Source organism: Carcharodon carcharias, chromosome 4, assembly GCF_017639515.1.
Source record: "Carcharodon carcharias isolate sCarCar2 chromosome 4, sCarCar2.pri, whole genome shotgun sequence".
Lineage (NCBI taxonomy): Eukaryota > Metazoa > Chordata > Chondrichthyes > Lamniformes > Lamnidae > Carcharodon > Carcharodon carcharias.
This window is the reverse complement of record NC_054470.1, coordinates 186,118,142-186,141,489: the sequence shown is the minus strand read 5'-3', so window position 1 is coordinate 186,141,489 and position 23,348 is coordinate 186,118,142. Positions and strand designations below refer to the sequence as shown.

General features: G+C 41.8%; 1 protein-coding gene across 10 annotated transcripts in view; it reads right to left on the bottom strand.

Moving 5' to 3' along the window:
- Positions 1 to 23,348, bottom strand: part of nek1 (NIMA-related kinase 1) — a 168,244-nt gene that overhangs the window by 68,117 nt on the left and 76,779 nt on the right. For 7 of the 10 annotated variants that reach the window (XR_005942807.1, XM_041186071.1, XM_041186074.1 and 4 more), the window contains one exon: positions 13,962 to 14,045. The exons of the other annotated variants lie outside the window; for them this stretch is intronic. Coding sequence is in view for 6 of the 7 variants with exons in the window: in XM_041186071.1 (XP_041042005.1) it covers positions 13,962 to 14,045 (84 nt within the window). In the remaining variant the exon portion in view is untranslated. The remainder of the gene's footprint in view (positions 1 to 13,961; positions 14,046 to 23,348) is intronic. 10 annotated transcript variants of the gene reach the window in all.

Below are 23,348 nucleotides of genomic sequence, written 5' to 3'. Positions count from 1 at the left end.
GTGATGGCGTGTCCATGTGCTCATTTGACATTGCTAGCCTATTCACCAATGTACTGCTCAAGTAAGCAACAGACATTTGCACTACAGCACTACATCATGGTGACCTAGACCTGTCACCATGTGCGAATCAGTATTCACTGAACTCAGTAACTTACGCAGTTGAGTTCAGTTTTAACCACACTATGTACGCCAAAATAGATGGTGTTGCTGTGGGATTCTCTCTAGACCCAGCTCTTGCGGACATCTTTGTTGGGTTCCACGAGAGATGCGTCTTCAATGGAATGACACCCAACCTCCTAACTCTTGCATATTTCTGATACGCAGATGGTACAGTCACTACATTTGAATCCGCTTCTGCATTAAAGAATTTCCTTACACACATTAATGGGCTCCATCCTGTGCTCAAATTCACCTTTGAAATGGAGCAGTGAAATGAGCTCCCTTTCCTTGACATGCTAATTGAGAAATCTGCCAGGGGTTCTCTACCACCATCTACCACAAGCCCGTCATCACTGGTCAATATAAAAAAAGTGTTGGGATTTCTGTAGTTCCACGCGCTATAAGATTGGCCTTATCAGAAACCTTGTAAATAAGGCCCAAGCCATCTGCTCACCATGCAAGCTTGGTGCTGAAAAAGGCATCCTATGAGATAATGGCTACCCTGATCAGATCACTGCTCTGTATACATCACGCAAACTCACGAATGGGCCTAAGGCCATCTCTTTCGGCCCTGAAAGTGCACAGTCTGCCTCAGATTATCCTGGAAGGGGAAGGTATCAAAAATTTGAGCAATAAGTTAAGCTAGCCATTTCACGCTGCTACTATGCACTATGCAGTAGCAACACGAGTGGTGTTTGCCACGATCAGGATGTTGCCATCAAGCCGAAAAGTTGTTCTGCCTATCACACAAATGAGTAATGTGGTAAATGAATTTCAGTGCCGGTGTAATGTGGCCATATGTCCCAAAGACTGGTGGATTGTATCAAACAGCATGTCCCTTCGCAACAGGCAAGGTACAGACTGTACCCAACCAGCCTGTTTTTGCAAAACTCAAACATAGCGTCCGACATTAGATGCGATTCTGTGATTGGACAACATTTACTAAACAATCCTGAGTGTGCTATGAAATATGCTGACAACCAATTTAAGATTATTAGGCAGGCTCACAATATGGCACGCTTACGCATTCTAGAAACTACATATATCAATATACAGGACCCTATTCTTTGCAAACAGAAAAAACGTGCACACATTGCACCTGTTTCAACTAAACAAATTAGGCGATAGCCATTCTCTGGTTCATTCCCCAGGGTAACATCTTGACCAGAGTCAACCTGCCTGGTTTGAATTTAAACAAGCTTGGTAGTTAATTGTCAGTCATCAGCTGACTTGTGCATCCTCCATGGCAATGCTTTACCAGAGTCCACTCGCCAACCAATCAGCACTCTTCGAAGTATAACTTGCTGCCTTTACATTTGGTATTCTTACGAATTATCCTGATGAGTATAAGGCGAAAAGCTTCAAAAACATGTCTTTTTTCAGCAAAACTCAAGAGTCACTTAGCTTGGGAACCTGGCTGCTCCTGTATCTCACAGGTCAAGCCTCCCCTTTCACTTTATGTTAGGTTTAAAGCAAGTTTCTGAAAATGATATGGTACCACTTTGGTACAGTAATTTTATCCTCAGCTGCATTTTGTGATAGCTTCACATGTCCTCAATTATGTACTTTAAAATTTAAAGAAGCGGCACAAGAGTTGGGCTGCTTGATATTTTAAATTCCACCGCACCCTGCATCACCACCACAACAATGGAGCTTCTTCCACAGTGCGGGGGGGTCAGCGGATGGCAAGGTGCTCAAAATTCAGGTCCGCAAGTTAGCAGGGATGGGGCAAGATTCTGATGAATTGTGTGCAACTTAATCATCCCCTTAAATCAAAGCATAATTGCTGTGGGCACTTTGGTTAATTGAAGTTATTTGCTCTCAGACAGGGCACCCCACTGGTCAATTCGAGATCCTGCTGGCTTTAAAAGGTTAAAAAGTTAAAAAGGTATTCTGTGTTGGGGGAGGGGGGTGGGAGTTAGAGTTTCTGACTATTGCAAATGAGGGGTCTCAGTGCTCTCGCGTACGAATCATAGAAATTGTCCTGCGTCAGCAGGTTAACTTAAGAGAAGTAAATGATACATTAGTCTTTAGAGTATAAGAGTAAAGGAGTCTTACTCATCATGAAAATATAATAATTTGCATAATATTGTAATTTACTGTAAAGGTAGGTTAATAGTGGGTTTTGGAATTGTGTATGCGTGTGGATGCGCATGGGGGGGAGATTTAATTGAATTGCAGACAGTCTGGAGCTTTTGAATTATTAAAAGAAAAGCTAGATTTGAAATGCCAAATATGTAAACACGGCTGAAGTTTTAGAATGTGAGGTGTGAGGAACTTTTGCATTTTTAGATAAACCAGAGTCATGATTTCAAAGAGATGGTAAGGTGCTACACTTAGCCAAAAGAGGTTAAGTCAAAAAGTGAGTTTATTTTTCCCAAAGATTACTGATAATATAAACCTTCCAGAGGACTCATATTATGGAAAAATTAAAGTTGCAAAGGCATATTGGAACAAAGGAATTTCCATTAAAAAAGGAGAAACTTGCATAAAGGAGATGAGGTTATGTGTAAGGAGGAAGGAATTCTAAGATCTAACAAGTATGAAAAGCCTTCAGCCTGTATGTATCAAGTTGTTGTCTACAGGAACTGAGGCTAAGAAAACTTACTGTGAATATCAATGTCTAGGGTACTGTGTGCGTTGTCTGGGTCTGTTGAAAACTATCTTGTTTTATTGTTAGGAGATATTATAGTGGTCATTTGTAAATCTATGTATGTGCTTAACATCTTTTATTCTTTTAATAAATGTTTAATTTAGTTTTATAAAAAACCTAAGACTCGGTGGACTTCCACTACTGAATTCAAGGCATGCATCTCAAAATAAAAATACAAATTGCAAAAAAGTTGTGGCAACTGTTTCAAGTTTCCCTCTGGGATTTCAACAGTTACCATTCATTTTGCCACAACATTCTGCAATTGTGTAAGAACTTGGTGAGACCATATTCAAAGGAATTTTGGGCTTCTTGCCCAAGGAAGGATATACTTGCTTTAGAGGGAGTGCAACAAAGTTAATTGGACTGATCCTTGAGTTGAGGGGATTACTCCAAGGGAAGAAATTGAGTGGACTCAGCCTATACTCCCAAGAGGTGATCTCCTTGAAAGAGATAAAATTCTTAAAGGACTTGAAAGCGTAGATGCACAAAGGCTGTTGCCCTTGGATCAAGAGTCTTGAAAAAGGTGGTCACAGTCTCAGGATAAGAGATTGGTTAATTAGGTCTGAGAAGAGGAGAAATTTCTTCACTCAGAGGTTTGTGAACCTTTGGAATTCTCAGGAGAGCTGTGATTGCCCATACATTGAGTATATTCAAGCCAGAGAGCGACTGGTTTTTGGATACAAAGGGAATTAAGGGGTGGGGGAACGTAGGAAGATGCAGCTGAGCCAAAATCTTGTTGAATAGCAGAGCAGGCTCAAGAGGCCAAATGTCCTCTTCCTGCCCCTAAGACCTATGCTCTTACAATGTGATTTCTTCATGTTAAAGTGATGGACATAAATTTGCTTTTATGATGCACAGAATGTAACAGTCAAAATCTATGACACTGAAATGCTTCCACCAATTGCGAAATACAATTCTAACTTTAGCAATTTTAACTCTGGGAATAATTATTTAAATGACTATTATTGCACAACAACGAAGTTTACAATCTATTTTGAGAATAGCAGCTGTGAATGCATCAAATTCCTGTGTTGCATTGTGAAATTGTAGTCCAATATTTTTTGTTCGTGAAATTTTGGGAAAGAATCCAAACCATTCCTATTCAAACTCAAAGTAATTAGATAATATCGTAAATCAAACATCTTTCCACTATTTTTTGATTGTATTCCCATGGGGTAGCCACTGATTTTCCACCCACCCCACCAATTGATTTTGTCTACTCTAATCCACCTGTAGGGTCATTCCTCTCCTGTGCACAAAAGGGAAGGATGGGGTGCGCTGTTATCTTGTCACTATCAATGCGATTCATTATTTAGTTGCCATTATGTATGTTAGAGTGACTATGTCAGGACTCATTCATTTGATTCTACCTTCGCTGACTGAGAGAGCATTAAGATTCAGTTTGACACCTTCCTAAGATTACTAAACATAGGGTGCCAGAACCAAACAGTGATGCTTCCTGCAAGCACATGCTAGTGCTCAACTCCATCCATAGCCTCATGCTCATTATAAAGAAAGAACAAATTTGCAACTACATTGCACTTTCACAATCTCACCACATCCAAAGGACTTCACAACGTACTTCACCAGCTATGAAGTTCAGTCACTATTGTAATATAGGGAAATTTAGATTCTAATTTAGGCACAGCAAGGTCTCTCAAACAGCAATGAGACAAATGACCATCTATATTCTTTTAGAGAAGCCCATTGAGGGGGTAATTGTTGGCCAGGACTCTGAGTAAATCTTCTTCCAATATAAACATACAAAACAGGAGCAGATGTAGGGCATTCAGCCCCTCAAGCTTGCTTAAGATCATGGCTGATCTGTTTTTGTTTTGAGTTCTACATTCCCATCTAACCCCGATAGCCTTTGATTACCTTGCCAAACACAAATCTATCTACCTTTGCCTTAAAAATATTGCACACGAATAGGGGAGAGAGCTCATCCTGAGTGAGTCACAGCCAGAGTGAGTATGGGTATTGGCAATTTGGTGCATAGGTGGGAATTGAATTGGTGAGTCTTTCTCTTTAATTTCTGTAAGTTCAGTAGTCTAATTAAAAGGTTGGTAAGGTAGCTGATTCAGCTGACTGTGTGACAGTCACCTGAAGCCTGATTAGGTGTTGATTACTATTTGAAGCTTAACTAGTGTGAATCATCTCAGCTCTATTTAAGAAAGGGACTATTTAGAAGCTTACTGCAGTGTGCTTGCACATGAACAGGGGAGAGGTGAGCGAGTGAGCGAGTGAGTGAGTGAGTGAGTGAGCGAGCGAGCGAGTGAGTGAGTGAGTGAGTAATCTGGTGTGCAGTGGGAATTGAATTTGGTGCAGAGGGGAAGAGGTGCTCTTTGCATTTTTTCTTTGCTGTCCAACTTCTTAAATCTTCAGAGAGTGGTCTTGTCCTGCTGCAGCAGTAGAGGCTACAAGGGAAAGGAATGACAGGTAAGTAGTGGGGAAGGTCAGGTAAGTATTTACTACTTTCATTGCTTATAGTTTAAGGTCTTTTTGTGGTTTCTAGTTTGTATGTTCTGTAGTAATGAGAATCAGGAAAGAAGGGCCCTAGAGTAATTGATTTAAAAGGTTTAATTTAAAGGGATAAGTCATGGCAGGAGAGCGCAAAGCTGTGGTGTGCTCCATGTGGGAAGCCGGGAACATTTCCAGTGCCCAGGACCAGCATGTGAGCAGGAAAGGTGTCCAACTGCAACTCCTGGAAGCTCGGGTCTCAGAGCTGGAATAGCAGCTGGGGATATTGTGGCGCATCCACTAGTCTGAGAGCATTGTGGATAGCATGTTTAGAGAGCTGGTCACACTGCCGATGAAGGGACTTGAGGGAGGAAGGGAATGGGTGACCACCAGGCGGGGAGTTCAGGAGTCCCCTGGGGTCCCGCTTGCAAATCGGTATTCCATTTGGAGGCTAATAAGGGCGCTGGTTCCTCCAGGGAGTGCAGACAAAGCCAAGCTTCTGGCACCACAAGCAGCCTGTCTGTACAGGAAGAGCAATAGTAAGAAGGGATTCGATAGTCAGTGGAACAGATATGCACTACTGTGGCTGTCAATGTGACTCCAGGATGGTGTGTTGCCTCCCTGGTGCAATGGTCCAGGATGTCACTGAACAGCTACAGGGCATCCTGAAGGAGAAGGGTGATAAGGCGGAGGTCATGATACATGTTGGTACCAATGACATAGGTAGAAAGAGGGGTGAGGTCTTGCATCAAGAATTCAGGGAGTTAGGCAGTAGACCAAAAAGCAAGACCTCTCAGGTTGTAATCTCTGGATTACTCCCAGTGCCATGTGCTTGCGGGCTGAGAAATAGAATAGCGCAGATGAATAAGTGGCTTAAGAGTTGGTGCAAGAGGGAGGGTCTTAGAAAGCTGGATCACTGGGACCATTTCTGGGGAAGGTGGGACCTGTACAAGCGGGACAGTCTACATCTGAACCAGAGCGGGACTAACATCCTTGTGGGCAGATTTGCTAGTGTTGTTGGGAGGAATTTAAACTAATATGGCATGGGGAGGGGACACAGAATGTTAGCAGAATAGGGACACATCATAATACAGCAAAACAATCAAGTCAGAGGGAGTACAGCTGCATTAAGTTTCAAGTAAGGCAAGGCTGGATGGCCTCTACTTTAATGCCAGGAGTATTACAGGTAAAATTGATGAGTTAAGGGTAAGGATTGACAGGTGGAACTGTGATATAGTAGTCATTACTGAGACGTGGTTGAGGGAGGGAATACCAAGAAATTCTATAAGTATATCAATGGGAAGATGATAACCAGGGAAAGAGTAGGGACCAAGGGGGCAATCTATGGGTGGAGCAGAGGACATCGCAAGAGTGTTGAACGAATACTTCACATCCGTCTTCACCAAAGAGAATGAGGATGAAGATATCTAACTGAGGGAGAGAGACTGCGAGGTTCTTGAGCAAATTGATATAGGGAGTGACAAGGTATTGGAGATGTTGGCAGGTTAAAAGTGGACAAATCTCCAGGTTTGGATGATTTGTGTCCCAGGCTGCTGAGGAAGGCAAGGAAGGAGATCGTAGGGGCTCTGACCCAAAGTCGTAATTCCTCTCTGGCCACGGGGCAGTTGCCAGAGGACTGGAGAACAGCTAATGTGGTTCCGCTATTTAAGGGTTGTAGAGATAAGCCAGGAAACTACAGGCCAGTGAGTCTCACGTCAGTGATAGGGAAACTATTGGAAAAAGTTCTGAAGGAGAGAATCTATCTCCACTAGGAGAGGTAAGGTTTGATCAGGGATAGTCAACATAGCTTTGTCATAGGGAGGTCATGCCTAACAAATTTTATTGAATTTTTTGAGGAGGTTACCAGGTATGTAGATGAGGGTAGTGCAGTTGATGTAGCTTCAGCAAAGCCTTTGACTAAGTCCCACATGGGAGACTTGTAAAGAAGGCACATGGGATACAGGGTAATTTGATGAGGTGGATTCAAAATTGGCTTAGTTGTAGGGGACAGAGGGTGATGACAGAAGGATGCTTTAGTGACTGGAAGTTGCATACCACAGGGATCTGAGCTGGGTTCCCTATTATTTGTCATTTATATAAACGACATAGTTGACTAAGTGGGGGGGTAGGATTAGTAAGTTTGTGGATGACACAAAGATTGGCCAGGTGGTTAACAGTAAGGTTGAGTGTCTTGGACTGCAGGAAGATATAGACGGGATGGTCAAATAGGCAGATAAGTGGCAGATGGAATTTAACCCTGAAAAGTGTGAGGTGATACACTTTGGAAGAAGTGATCTGACAAGGAAGTATTCAATGAATGGCATGACACTAAGAAGTTCTGAGGAACAAAGGGACCTTGGCGTGCATGTTCATAGATCTCTGAAGGCAGAGGGGCATGTTAGTGGGGTGGTGAAAAAGGCATATGGGACACTTGCCTTTATCAATCAAGGCATAGATTACAAAAGTAGGGAGGTCATGCTGGAGTTGTATAGAACCTTGGTGAGGCCACAGCTGGAGTACTGTGTGCAGTTCTGGTCACCACATTATAGGAAGGATGTGATTGCACTGGAAGGGATGCAGAGGAGATTCACCAGGATGTTGCCTGGGATGAAACATTTAAGTTATGAAGAGAGGTTGAATAGACTTGGGTTGTTTTCCTTGGAGCAGAGGAGACTGAGGGGTGACCTGATCGAGGTGTACAAGATTGAGGGGCGTGGATAGGGAGCAGCTGTTCCTCTTAGTTGAAGGGTCAGTCACGAGGGGACATAAGTTCAAGGTGAGGGGCAGGAGGTTTAGGGGGGTGTGAGGAAAAATGTTTTTACCTAGAGGGTGGTAACAGTCTGGAATGCACTGCCTGGGAGGATGGTGGAGGTGGGTTACCTCACATCCTTTAAGACTTACATGGATAAGCACTTGGCACGTCATAACATTCAAGGCTATGGGCCAAGTGCTGCTAAACGGGATTAGGTAGGTAGGTCAGGTGTTTCTCACGTTTCGGTGCAGACTTGATGGGCTGAAGGGCCTCTTCTGCACTGTGATTCTGTGACCCTGCTTCCACTGCCTTCGCAGGGAGAAAGTTCCAAAGTCCCACAATCCTCAGAAAAAATTTCTGCTCATCTCAGTCCTAAAAGGGCAACCCCAACTGTGCCCCCTAGTCCTGGACTCACCCACAAGAGGAAACATCCTTTCCATGTCCAGCTTGTCAAGGCCATTCAGGATCTTACATACTTCAGTCAAGTTGTCAATGTATCCGCAATTACATTGTCAAGGTCCAATAGCAATCTTCTTGCTAACGGGCAGTTACATTGTATAACTGCTTGTTAGAACATGTGATGTACATTGGTTCATCTCTCAAATGTATAAACAGCTACAGTTGTAACATTTCAGTGTGGAAGGCTCTGGAAAAGTCGGCCGCACTGAAGAGCTGTCTTGAGAGCTAAACCAGCTTGGAGGTCAAAGACTAGCTTTGGACTCATTCTTCCACGACAAGCACTTATTGCGAGTAACACAAGTCACCCCTAACTCTTCTAAATTCCAGTGGAAACAAGCCCAGCCTGTCCAACCTATCCTCGTAAGACCACCTGCTCATTCCTGGTATCAATCTGGTAAACCATCTCAGAACCACCTCCAACACATTTACATCTTTCCTTAAATAAGGAGACCAAAACAGTATGCATTGTTCAAGATACGGTCTCATGAATGTTCTGTATAACTGAGGCATAACATCCTTACTTTTATATTAAATTCCTTTCATAATAAGAGGATAGCCTTCTTGATTACATGCTGCACCTGCATACTAATTTTTTGTGACTCTTGCATGAGAACACCTAGATCCCACTGCACCTTGGAATTCTGCAGGAGCTCTTCGTTTAAGTAATACTATGCTTTTTTTATTCTTCCTGCCAAAGTGAACAACTTCACATTTTCCTATATTATACACTCTAGCTGCCAGATTTTTGCCCACTCACTCAACTTATTTATATGTCTTCTTCATAACATACTTTCCTACCTATCTTTGTGTCATCTGCAAATTTAGCTACCATGTCTTCTAAACTCCAATGAGTACAGGCCCAACCTACTCAACTGCTCCTCATAAGAAAAATCCCTCCATCCCTGGAATCAACCTAGTGAACTTTCTCTGATCAGCCTCCAATGTCAGTATATCTTTCCTTAGATAAGGGGACCAAAACTGTTCACAATATTCTAGGTTTGGTCTAACTAGTGCCTTGCATAGTTTTAGCAAGACTTCCTTATTTTTATACTCCATTCCCTTTGAAATAAAGGCCAACATTCCATTTGCCTTCCTTATTACCTGTCGAAGGGTCATGAGGACTCGAAACGTCAACTCTTTTCTTCTCCGCCGATGCTGCCAGACCTGCTGAGTTTTTCCAGGTAATTCTGTTTTTTGGATTTCCAGCATCTGCAGTTTTTTTTGTTTTTATTCCTTTTTACCTGTTGAACTTGTATGTTAGCTTTTTGGGATTCATGCACAAGGGCTCACAAATCCCTCAGTGCTGCAGCTTTCTGCAGTCTTTCTCCATTTAAATAATATTCAGCTCCTCTTTTCTTCCTGCCAAAGGGCATAACCTCACATTTTCCCACATTATATTCCATCTGCCACTTTTTTGGCGATAGTACATTCACTTCCCTCATCCAAGTCATTAACATATATTGTAAATAATTGAGGCCGTGGCATTGATCCCTGTGGCACTCCACTTGTTACAGGTTGCCTTCCTGAAAGTGCCCCCCTTATCCCAACTCTGTCTTCTATTAGTTAGCCAATCCTCTAGCCATGTTAATATACTATCCCCAACACCATCGGCTCTTATAAGAGTATTATTAAGTAGCCTTATGTGAGGTACCTTATCGAATGCCTTTTGGAAATCCAAATATATTACATCTACTAGTTCCCCTTTATTTATCCTGCTAGTTCTCTCCTCAAAGAATTGTAAGAAATTTGTCCGGCATGATTTCCCCTTCATGAAGCCATAATGACTCCGCTTGATTAGATTATGCAATTCTAAATGCTCTGCTATTACATTCTTTATAATATACTCCAACATTTTCCCAATGACAGATATTAAGCTAACTGGCCTATAATTACCTGTTTTTTGTCTCCTTCCCTTTCTGAATAAGGGTGTTACATTGGCTGTTCTCCAATCCTGAGTCTTCCAGAATCCAAGGATTCTTGGAAGATTACTACCAGTGCATCCACTATCTGTGTAGCTACCTCCTTTAATATCCTAGGATGTAACCCATCAGGTCCAGGGGACCTATTGGCCTTTAGCCCCATTTGTTTCCCTAGTACTCTTTTTCTCTAGTGACAGTTATTGTATTTATTTCCTCCCCCTCTTTTGCCCCTTGATTATTTAGTATTGGAATGCTATTAGTGTCTTCTACCATGAAGACTGAAGCCAAGTATTTATTCAACTCCTCTGCCATTTCCTGGTTCCCCATTATTATTTCCCCAGTCCCATTCTGTAAGGGGCCTATGTTCACTTTGGCCTCTCTCTCTTCCTTTTTAGGCATTTAAAGAAGCTCTTACTGTCTGTTTTTATATTACTTGCTAGTTCAGCCTCAAAGTTTATTTTCTCCCTTTTTTTTGGTCATTTTTTTAAAAAAAACTTTCCCAATCCTCTGGCTTACCACTAATCTTTACTACATTGTATGTCTTTTCTTTTAATTTGATGCTATCCTTAAACCAACCATGGTTAACCAAGGAAGTTATCCCCTTCATTGAATCCTTCTTCCTCACTGGGATATATCTTTGTTCAGATTCATGAACTATTTTCTTAAATCTCTGCCATTGTTCAATCGTTTTTTCTGCTAAAATCCTATCCCAGTCCACTCCGGCCAACTCTGCCCTCATTCTTTTGCAATTACCCCTATTTAAGCTTAGCACAGCTGTTTCCGACCTAATTTCTCACACAAACTGAAAGCTAAATTCTACCATATTATGGTCACTGTTTCCGAGGGTATCTTTTACACTCAGATCATTCATTAAACCTGCCTCATTACACATTACCAGAGCCAAAATAGCCTGACCCCTGCTTGGATCCACAACTTATTGCTCGAGGAAACTGTCCCAAACACACTGAATTCTTGTTTGTGGCTACCTCTGCCAATTTGATTTTCCCAATTTACATTAAGATTAAAACCATCCATGAGTAATGTGCTGCCTTTTTTACATGCCCTCATTATCTCCTGATTTATTCTCTGTCCAAAATATAGTTACTGTTTGGGAGCCTGTAGACCAGTCCCACCAGTGTCTTCTTCCTCTTATTTCTTATCGCCATCCATGTGGATTCTACATTTTCCGATCCAAGATCCTTTCTTGCTTTTGCACTTATTCCATCTCATGCTAACAAAGCTACCCAACCACCCTTTCCTTCCTGCCTGTCCTTTTGAAAAGGCACATACCCCGGAATATTTCATTTGCAGCCTTGATCTCCTTGTAGTCTGGTCTCCATAATGGCTATATGATCATGCACATTAACCTGTATTTGTGCCAGTAGTTCATTTATTTTGTACCAAATACTACATGCATTTAAGTGAAGCACCATTAAATTTACCTTTTTACCATTTTTCCTGCCTTTGACCCTATTTACTGATTATTTTTTATGTTTGTACACTCTGTCCCTTCCTGTCACTCTAGCTATCATTACCCAAATAGCTGTCCTGCAAGGCTGCCATATCCTTTTGCTTTGTAAGACTATGTATCCCCTCTCCAGAACCCTCACCACCACCCACCCACACCCCCCCACCCACCACCACCACCACCTCTCTCTTTAGTTTAAAGCTCTCGCTATAGCCCTAGTTATTCGGTTTGCCAAGACACTGCTCCCAGCATGGTTGAAGTGAAGCCTGTCCCACCAAACAGCTCCCTTCTACCCCAGGACTGATGCCAGTGCCCCATGAACTGAAACCCACTCCTCCCACACCAATCTTTGAGCCACGCATTTAACTCCTTGACTTCATTTACCCTTTGCCAGTTTGCCTGTGGTTTAGGTAGTAATACCGAGATTATTACCTTGGAGGTACTCTTCTCCCTTTCATACTGGATGCAAAATTCAATCAAATACTGGCATGGATCTTTTCTGTTCACCTGAGGAGGCAGACAGGACCTCAGTTTGAAGTAGCATCCAAAAAACAGCACCTTTGAACGTGCAGCACTCTCTCAGTATTGCCTTGGAAGTGTCAGCTTAGGTGAATTTTGAATGCAAAATCTATGTGGCTGTTGAATCTATAACTTTCTAGCACAAGAATGCCACCACTGAGCAACAACCAACATATCCAATCTCTCACATAAGCCAATTTTGGCTTTATGACCAATCCACTCACCATCCTGGCTTGGAACTAAATTGCCATTCCTTCACTTGTCACTGGGCCAAAATCCTGGAACTCCTTCCCTAACAGCACTGTAGTGTACCTACATGGACTACAGCGGTTCAACAAGGTCAGCTCACCGCCACTTTCTCAAGGGCAATTGGAGGTGGGTAATAAACGCCAGCCTCGCCAGCAATGCCCATATTCCATGAATGAATAAAAAATACACCTCAGATTAGATAATTTTATGTAAGCCAAGAGCAAAGCAATCAAGTAATAACTCAAAGGCCGCTTTCTCATTAATATTACTTCTCAAAATTGAAGTTACAATTAATTGTTTCCTTAACTTTCCCATGACAGTATTAGCTGGAATACAATTCGTGGAACCATCTAGTAACTCACAAGTGGTCGTTTGTCATGCATGAGTGTGGTAGGCTAGTCAACCGCAGAACCATTAAAGCCCAGCCCAATTCTGTCCTCACCCAATATCTGTACAAACACAGACAGGCCTTTCCAAAGGGATTTATTTAACACCAATCATGGGCAGAGGCCTGGCCAAATTTCTCCACTCCACCACTTACTGAGGTCAACTCCAACTTTCGTAGTGCCACTGCTGACTGAGGTCAGCTAACTCAGCACTGACTGGGGGAACTAAAGTTGGGACATTGCTGGACAGCATGCCTCTGTTACTCACTGGTTAGGTTTATTGTAAGTACACTCAACTGTTAAAAGAACTAGCTTGGGGGGGGGGGGGGTTAAAGAGACCAATGAGGTTAGGATAGGAAATTGTGTTGTGTTGAACTGAGGATTCATTCAAGATTTTCTTTAACGTAACAGACTGTTTCAAGGCAACAGTTCCCTTCCCAATGCCACTCTCGCCGCATTTATATTGCCACCTCCATTATCTGTCATCAGGAACTTTAGTTCACGAGATCACCAAGTTAGTCGCGTTTTTATATTTCCTCGTGTGGGAGAGAACTGCATCTGTGACGCTGATTGCTTGGTTATGTAACAACAGTGCCCTGTTATTGTATCTGCACATGCTTATCAGTAACTCCTCAAAAGGTAGTTCATCAGGAAGCATCATGATTCAAAACAAAAAAGGGAGCAACAAAACGAGAAAAGGGAGAACAGAGAGATCCTTCCACTTCCCTGTACACCTGAACCACTTAAATAGACCATTTGCAATGCAGGAAACACTCTTACTGATTAAAATACCCAATTAGAATACAGGCATACAAGAGAAGCAGGGAGCTCGTTCTATTGATTGGACTGTATGTGTAAACTGCAGGCACGCTGACAAAATGGCCCAAAAAGACATGCCACTGGCTTTATGAAGACGAGAAACATGCAGGCCTCCTACCTCTTCCTCCTTGCTTCTGGATTTTCCTCTTCCTGTTGAAATGGGCCTGCCTCCATAGATAGCTGCCAGGTTTTGCAGGATCCCCTGTTTACCATTCAATGGGTTAAATTTAAGAAAATGGGGCTTTTACAAAAAGAGTGCCCACCAAACACAAATTCAATAGTATGTGATCATGAAATACTAAAATGCAGTTTACTCCGTTCAGCAAGGAATAAATTCAACAATATCTTTGCTTCTTTATGATATCAATCTTTGTTAAATTTATTTTGAAACCAATAGCATCAAATTAATATTTTCTTCAATGATTGTGATATTCTAGCCTTAAGAGACACTTTATTTGTATTTAAGACTATACTAAAAACAGCACAATGATTTCTTCTCAGAATAATGAACTTTAAAGAAAAACTGAATTAACTTCAAAGATGTTAAATCTGAAATGATAGATCATCTTTCATCCCAATGGATTAGCACGAGTGTCCAAAGTTAATAGTTCTGAACAGAGATAAATCAGTCATTTTCCTGAAGGTATACAGTGATGTAGCCCTGCTCCCTTGTTATATCTGATTTGCTAACACTTAGCAATTTGACTAATTAGTAAGTTAAACCCAATAGATAATTATTGCCCCATTTGGAGCAACCAATGACAGTCCATAATCACCTGGGTGTTCTGCAGAGCACCACTTCGTATAGGCAGGCACAAATCCAGGTCACAATGTGCCAAACTCTGAACTGGTTTCACAGTGTACTTATACACCGTAGAGCGAACTATGTAACTTCTCACCAGGCTAGTATAAACAGTTGCTTCAATGTGCAACATTCTGGGCTCGGTGACACACGTGAGCTCTACTCTTCAATGAATCAAACACAGACCTGGGTTTAGTGTATTATATCATTGCGATTGTACTATATATGGAGTACAAATAAAAGAACATGTGGCCAGATCAAGAGCAACATTGGAAGAAGATTGGCAAAGGGTACTTTCAAACTCTAACACAAAGCATGTGATTCAACTATGGTCACTATGATGACCCTCAGAGGCAGAATATGACAAAGGAGATCCCCAATTCAATCCAAGTCTGTACTCATCGCAACCAGGGCCGTAGAAGGCTACAGTGGGTTATATCGCGCAACAATAATCTGATCCCTTAGTTTGCACCAGTCAACACATTTAACATTTGGCATCTTTCGCGTATACAGAGTGGCAGCCTAAGTTTCTGAAGAAGTTAGTGCCTTCAGGCGAAGATTGATGTGTTTGATTGGGAGATGGGGAAAAGAAGGTTGGCGGGGCTGGGAAAGAGAAGAAAATTAGCCAAGATGATCACTTCTGATTTCCATCCACTGATCCATTCTAGAAACCTGCATATTGGGGCATTAAACACAAATGGGATTGGGCTTGGCGGCAAAGCCTTCTCCTCACACCATGATCAGAAATCCTGTGAATCATTAACTGGGTTCAAGCAAGGTACCCAAGTTGCCAGGTTCCAGGTCATCGCTGCACACAAGTAAACCTAACTTAAAATGCAGCAGGTAAATTAGGGGACTGCAAACTGCATTAAATATCTAATTTTCAGCAAAAGTAAGCTTCAAATTGGCACTCAACCTGCATGTGCTGATCTTAAATTAGGCCCTCAAAATTTGGGTTACAAATAGCTCATGAGTTAATCAAAGATTTTGAATCTAGGAAACCAATATTAATGAGTCTTATTTTTAAAGGATCTCGCTTCTTAAGTAGTGCTAATATTTCAAAAGGTATTACAGGAACAAGAACTAAGGAAAGGTCTGCAGCAGAGAAAAAGTCTGTGGTCCATTCTGCCAGTCCCAAGAGTCAATTCCTCTCAATCACCCACTCCCTCACAGATCTCCAATTCTGCCATCTAAATTTTCCTACCATATGCCTCACTGAGCAGCTGTTTTCACATGTTGACCTACGGAAAAGTAATTAAATTTAAATTTTGGCTGAATCTTGCATGAGTTTGTTGTAGTCTTTAATATATTGAGGATTTCATGTATCTATTTCCTCACGAACCCCTTGTCACTCCTAAACCTGCTCCTCTTCAGATTAGACAATTTCAAACCTTATTAAGAAGCAGTTAAGTTTTACCTTTTCTGTACTGCCTGCCTCCAGTGTTTGATATAATTGCTGTACCATGGTGGTCACAATTGTACACAATTCCTTAAATGTAGCCATACTAGTGCCTTCTACAAATTCAATATCAGCTCTGGGTTTGGAACTATATCTGTCTGGACTTACATCCCAGGTGAGATTTCCTTACTATTGTCACACCATACACTGATCCATATCAAAATCAATGTTGGCAGGTGTTCCCTGAACCACTTATTTCCTGACTGCTGACTTAACATGAGGTCAGATACCATCAAAGCACATGGTGCTATTTTCTTGATAAATTGTTCCATCTAACAATCCAAGATTACACCCATGATCATGTTTTCTCTCCTACTGCAGCCTTTACAGATTTCCCAATCTATCCCTGGTAAATTGGTCACCCATATGAACAGCATCTATTCTTGTACATTCTTCCCTCATTTCGCAACATAGTCCAATCCATCCTAACGTAAAGTTATTTCCCTTCTCTCATGTCTTGTATCTCCCCCAACCATCCTATTTTTCACAGCATTACTGAATAGATAGACTAACCACTATGCTCCGTAGCAAGAGGCCAAGCCCAACCACTGTCCTTAATAGGATGGCAAATAAAGAGGTGGTTAAATAAGAGGCTACCTCCCAGAAGATTGCACCACAGACATGCTGCAAGCATCAGGATCTGCATTTGGTCCTGACATTGTGGTCCCAAAGCCCTCAGGGAGATCCAACCCAGAGTTTCAGTGGCACTGGAAACAAGGCAGGACAGAAATGGGCAATGTTTTGGAGCTGAAAACAGGTGGCTTTGACTCTGGGTAGGGTATGAGTTTGAAGCCTAGCTCAAGTCATTACAGTTCACCAAGGTAGCTCACTCTAGTGAAATGCCCACAATTAAGGCTTAGGATATGGAATTTCTGCTGCAAGCATCCTGGATTCAAAACTGTTTGTCAAGCCTGAGGAAAGTCTGGAATATGTATGGCTTCATGATAGACAAGCACTTGGAAAGCACAACAGTAATTATGAAGCTAAGCAAGGAAGGGGATTAACAATGGTGAAGCCAAGGGTTGTCAGCATACATATAGTTGGTCCAGTGCTTGTAGATAAATGTCACCCACACTAAGTAGATGAGAAGTATTCCGCAACCAAAGATAGAAGATGCATGTCTGAGTTGGCCACATGGATGTGAGAGCAGAATCCACACTAAACGTGCAAAGTTAATTTTCAAAAGAGCTAATGTCGAAATCCAAATCTGTGCATTGTCCTTTTACTCAGTTCCTATATCGGAAAAATATTAGGAGTGACCATTATAATCAGCACAAGCAGGAGCATTGAAGATTTTCATCTCTGTGGGTCACTTAAGTGGATACAATGAAGCCTCATGGGTCACATAGAAAATCAACACTCCCATCAATTTTGCAGGCATTTCTGCCCAGAGATAGAAGTCTTGCTGTTCTGATTTAGGAGTCATACACCAATGCAGCAAAATAATTATAATGAGCCCATTAGAGACTCCAAGCTGACAAAATTCAAACAGGACAAGTCAGTAAGAAAGAACTGACTTACCTGGACTTCATGAGTCAGATTGAATGGACATTCCTGCAATTTTTTTTTTATTACTTGTTCATAGGATGTGAGCATCGTTGACAAGGCCAGCATTTGCTGCCCATCTCTAATTAGCCTTGAGGAGGTGGTGGTGAGCCACTTTCTTGAACCATTGTAGTCTATGTGGTGCAAGTACACCCAGGGTGCTGTTAGGAAGGGAATTCCAGAATTTTGATCCAGTGACAGTGAAGGAACAGTGATATAGTTTCAAGTCAGGATGGTGGTGTGGCTTGAAGGGAAAGTTGCAGGTGGTGGTGTTTCCACGTGTTTTCGGCCCTTATCCTTTTAGGTGGCAAAGGTCAAAGATTCAGAAGGTGCTGTCGAAAGAGTCCTGGTGAGTTGCTGCAGTGCATCTTGTAGATGGTACTCATTGCTGTCAGTGGTGCTGAAGTTTTTTTTTAAATTCTTTCACAGAATATGCACATTGCTGACTAGGCTAGCATTTTTATTGCCCAACTCTAATTGCCCTTGGAAAGGTGGTGTTGAGCCACCTTCTTGAACTTCTGCAGTCCATGTGGTGTAGGTAAATCCACAGTGCTGTTAGGGAGAGTTTTCCAGGAATTTGATCCAAAGGCAGTGAAGGAGCTGCGATATATTTTCAAGTCAGGATGGTGAATGGTTTGGAAAGCAGCTTGCAGTTTGTGGTGTTCCCATGCCCTCGTCCTTCCAGCTGGTAGAGGGTGCAGGTTTGGATGGGGCTGTCGAAGGAATCTTGCTGATTTACTACAATGCATCTTGTATATGGTACACACTGCTGCTATTGTGCATTGGTGGTGGAGGGAGTGGATGTTGGAGGTGGTGGATGGGGTGCAAATGAAGCAGGCTACTTTCACCTGGATGATGTCAAGCTTCCTGAGTGTGGGAGCTGCACTCATCTAGGCAAATGGAGAGTATTCCATCACATTCCTGACTTGTGCCTTGCAAATGGTGGGCAGACTTCAGGGATTCAGGTGGTGAGTTACTTGTCACAGAACTCCCAGCCTCTCACCTACCCTTGTAGCCACAGTATTTATATGGCTGGTCCAGTTCAGTTTCTGGTCAATGGTAGTCCCCAGGATGTTAATGGTGGGAGATTCCGCGCTGGTAATGTTGTGTGGAACATCAAGAAGAGATGGTCATATTCTCTCTTTTTGGCACAAATGTAACTCGTAAATCCATTTAAATGTGCTGAGCTGCAAGTTACTTAAGACTTCTAGCATCACAGTACATAACCCCTAGCTCATAAACTGACTAAATAGTTGTCAAATGTAGAATGCAAGCAATGGGTATAATAAAAATGAACTAAACCACATCAGTTTTGCTAAGAAAGCAGTTTGTACAATGTTAACATTTTACAACAATACAATTGATGTGCTACGTTTAAATATAAAGTTTTGATATATATTTTCTTTTCTTATCTAAAGAATATAGATTACTGCTTGTGTTAGAACATGACACTTTGGTTTATCGAAGGAGTGATACTGGGTGTATGGCAATGCCTGTATAATCTGTTTCAAGCATTTTACCACTAGCAATTTTGTAACTTACAATTTACAGAATAAAAATAATCTGCCTAAAATACTGTCAATATTAACAAATCCACTGGAATGTACTGGCGTGAATACAACTTATTAACCATGTGGTTACAGCACTTCCATGAGACAGAAAAAAGCACTTCCTTCAGTAATCTCTGTAAATGTTGTAAATTAGCTTAGACATCACTAGGTTTCACAATCAGTTTGATCATCTCTTTGTAACAAAATCAAACTGGCACTGTCAACTTTTGGGATGGAGGAATAAAATAAAAACTTTTTAATCAGTAATTGCTGCTGAAAAAATAGCCAACGCAATTATTTATTCAGAATTATTAAACAATTGCAAACAAAATGATCAAATATATTTCATATAAAACTCATTTTTTTCAGGGTCAAATGCTTAACATAAGCATGCCAGCATTTAAGATAGAAATGAGTAAGTTAATCATGCTTCCAAGATAGAAAACAGAATATTCTAAATTTCATGTTTGTGACGTGATACATTCACATGACGCTCCTGTTTCCTATTTTAAGAGCATTTGCCTATTCAAGACACCGCTTGAAACCTAGCAAAGGATTATTACAGAACATGGTGAATGTGCATAAACTGATGTTTGAGGCAATAATTCCCAGGCTAGTAACCCTCTTATTTTAGAGTATATCATATTTGTTAATACCATACAGGGGGTAAAAAAAAAAAGTAAATTCTGAAAAGATCTGAGCCCTGTTCTGAAACGTTATTGTTCAACATCTCTTAGACAATGGAGAGCTTTATGTAATCATTCTGCAACTTGAGTCCCTACAAATTACTTAACAGCCACCACATGCAATTTTGGCGGGTACAAACCATCAATCCTAAATTGTCTTTTTTTATTCTTTCGTGGGATATGGGCCTCATTGACAAGGCCAGCATTTATTGCTCATCCCCAATCTCTCACAGAAGACCAAGTATATGATGCTGTTAGAGGGGTTAACAATCTTCCTAAAGTTAAAACAGAAGATTTACAACTTTGTCTTTTCCCCAAAATGTAGACTGGTGGCATGGCAAAGAGATCCTGTCTTAAACATTCATGGTTCTGGATTTTAAATTCCAATAGATGTCACATTCCAACTTGTCTGCTGTGCTGACACATTTTGCTTGTCAGTCCCAAAGACAGCATGATTAAAGCTCTGAGTTCAAAATAAAAGTTGATGCAACAGCGAGAGTAATATTGCACAGCTCTCACGGCTTTTTAGTTAGTTATAGAAAAATGACCAATCGCAGAATGATCGATACAATGTGCATCAGTAGCTGACAATACTTGCATCCTACCACCTGGCTCCAATTCATACTCTAGGGCCCTGAAGTGATGCATGTACTCTCATGCAAGTACTGGCCACAAGGTTTTAAATATCTTAAGTAGCTACACATTCTTGAAACATTTAAATGAGCACTGGGCAAGTGTAGATATCATACTGGAAGTTCAATGAACCTTCTGCAAACTTTGTAAAGTTGGTTTGGCTATTCAGTGGAGTGAGACTGCCTCCTGTGCGTCACGCATACTTATAACAGAATTAAAAGCACAGAAACAGGCCATTCAATTCAGTTGGTCCCTGCTCCAGATGAATTTTCTCCCAATCTATTTCATCTATCCCACAACCAAATTCTTCTAATTGCTTCCCACTCAATTACCTAGCTTCTGCTTAAATGCTATTTGTCTCAACTAGTCCATGCATTAGTCAGTTCCAATTATTTTTATTGATCTGTGTGTTCCAGCTCTCTACAAGAGCAATTTAGCAAGTCCCACTCCTTCTCCATAAGCCTGGAAATTCTCTCTTCAGGCGCTTTTCCAATTTCCTTTTGAAAGCCCGGATTGCACCTGCCTTTGCCACACTCTCAAGTTGTGCAGACCAGACTCTAGCTACTCGCTGCCTTAGAAAACTTTTCCTCATGTCACCATTGCTTCCTTTGCCAACCATCTCAAATGTTCACATAAGGCACAGAAGAAGGCCATTTAGCACATCGAGTTCATGCCCGCTCTCTAGAGCAATCTAGTCAGTCCCATTCCACCCTTCTATCCCCGCAGTCCTGCAAGTTTACTTCCAAGTGTCAATCCAATTTCCTTTTGAAATCATTCACTTCTCCAATTCCACCACCCTCATAGATAGTGAGCTCCAGGCCTTTCCACTCTCTGTCTAAGATACAACCCGGTAGCATTTGTCCAAAATCTTACACCTGTGTCCCCCAGTTCTTGGACCACCAGCTAATGGGAACAGTTTTTCTTTGTCTAAGTTATCTAAACCTGTCAAATCTTGTACACCTTTGTCGAGTCTCCTCTCAACCTCCTTTGCTCTAAGAACAACCTTGGATTCTCCAGCCTAACCTTGTAGCTGGAATCCCAAATCCCTGGAACCATTCTGGTAAATCGTTGCGTCGCCTCATGGACCCTCAGGTCCTTCTGCAAATTACATTGGCCAGAAATGGTTGCTTACTCATGTTGGCACCTAATCAGAGCCTTATAAAGGTTCAGCATGTTTTGTATTCAATATCTCTATTTATGAAGCCCAAAATTCCATCTGCTTTGCCAACTACTTTCTCAACACGTTCTGCCATCTTCAAAGGTCTATACACCATCATCCTGGGGGATTACCATTGACCAGAAACTGAACTGGACCAGCCATATAAATACTGTGGCTACAAGAGCAGGTCAGAGACTAGGAAACCTGCATCGAGTAAATCACCTTCTGACTCCCCAAAGCTTATCGACCATCTACAAGGCACAAGTCAGGAGTGTGATGGAATACTCTCCACTTGCCTGGATGAGTGCAGCTCCAACAACACTCAAAGCATGACACCATCCAGGACAAAGCAGCCCACTTGATTGGCACCCCATCCATAAACATTCACTCCCTCCACCACCGATGCCTGGTGGCAGCAGTGTGGACCATCTACAAGATGCACTGCAGAAACTCACCAAGCCTCCTTAGACAGCATCTACCGAACCCATGACCACTACTACCCAGAAGGACAAAGACAACAGATGCATGGGGACACCACTACCTCCAAGCCACTAACCATCCTTACTTGGAAGTATATAGCTGTTTCTTCACTGTTGCTGGGTCAAGATCCTGGAATTCCCTCCCTAACAGCACTTGCAGTGTACCTACTCCAGATGGACTGCAGCAGTTCAAGGCAGCTCACCACAAGCTTCTCGAGGACAATTAAGGATGGGCAATAAATGTTGGCCTAGCCAGTGACACCTACATCCCATGAATGAATAAAAGTCTCTGCCCCTGCACACTCTTTAGAACAGTGTCACTGAGCCTATGTTGCCTCTCCCTCTTCCTTCTGCCAAAATGAAGATTCCCCACCACACCTCTATGTATTAAATACCATCTGCCACATGTCTGCTCATTTTACTAGCTCATCCATGTCCTAATTGTCAATTGGTATCACCCTCAGTTTCCCACACCTCCAAGGTTTGGCATCATTGACAAATTTTGAAATTTTACTCTGTATTCCAAAACCAAAGTCATTTACATGTGAAAAAAAAGTGGTCCGAGCACTGAACCTTAGGGAGCACTATCTACCATTTGTCTGAAAAACATTTATTTACAGGATTGGCTGTTTTCTGTTCTCAAGTCAACCTTTTAAATCCAAACCCAAATTTTTAAGCTGACATTCAGCCTTCTATGCCATGAACTTGTTTTATTAAACAGACTTTTAATTGGCACTTTGTCAAAGCTTTCGTCAAATTCATAAAAACATCCACTGCATTCCCTTAATTAACCTTCTCTCCATCAAAAAATTCAATTAGATTAATCAAGCACGATCTGCCTTTTACAAATCTATTCTGGCTCTCCTTAATTAACTCAAACCTCTTCAAGTGCCTGCTGACTTTTGCTTTAATCGCTGTTTCTAAAACCTTACCCACCACTGATGTTAAACATACTGGCTTGTAGTTACTAGGAATGCCCTTGCACCCTTCTTCAAACATGCATCACATATGCTACTCTCCAGTCTCCTAGCACCTCCCCTATATCAAAGAAGTCTGGAAGATTACGGCAAATCCTTCTGCTGTTCCCACTCCCTCTAGCAACCTGGGATGCAAGCCATCTGGACCAGGCAACTTATCACAGCATAGCCAGCCTTCCCAGTACATCCTTCCCAATTTTTCATCCCAACCATTA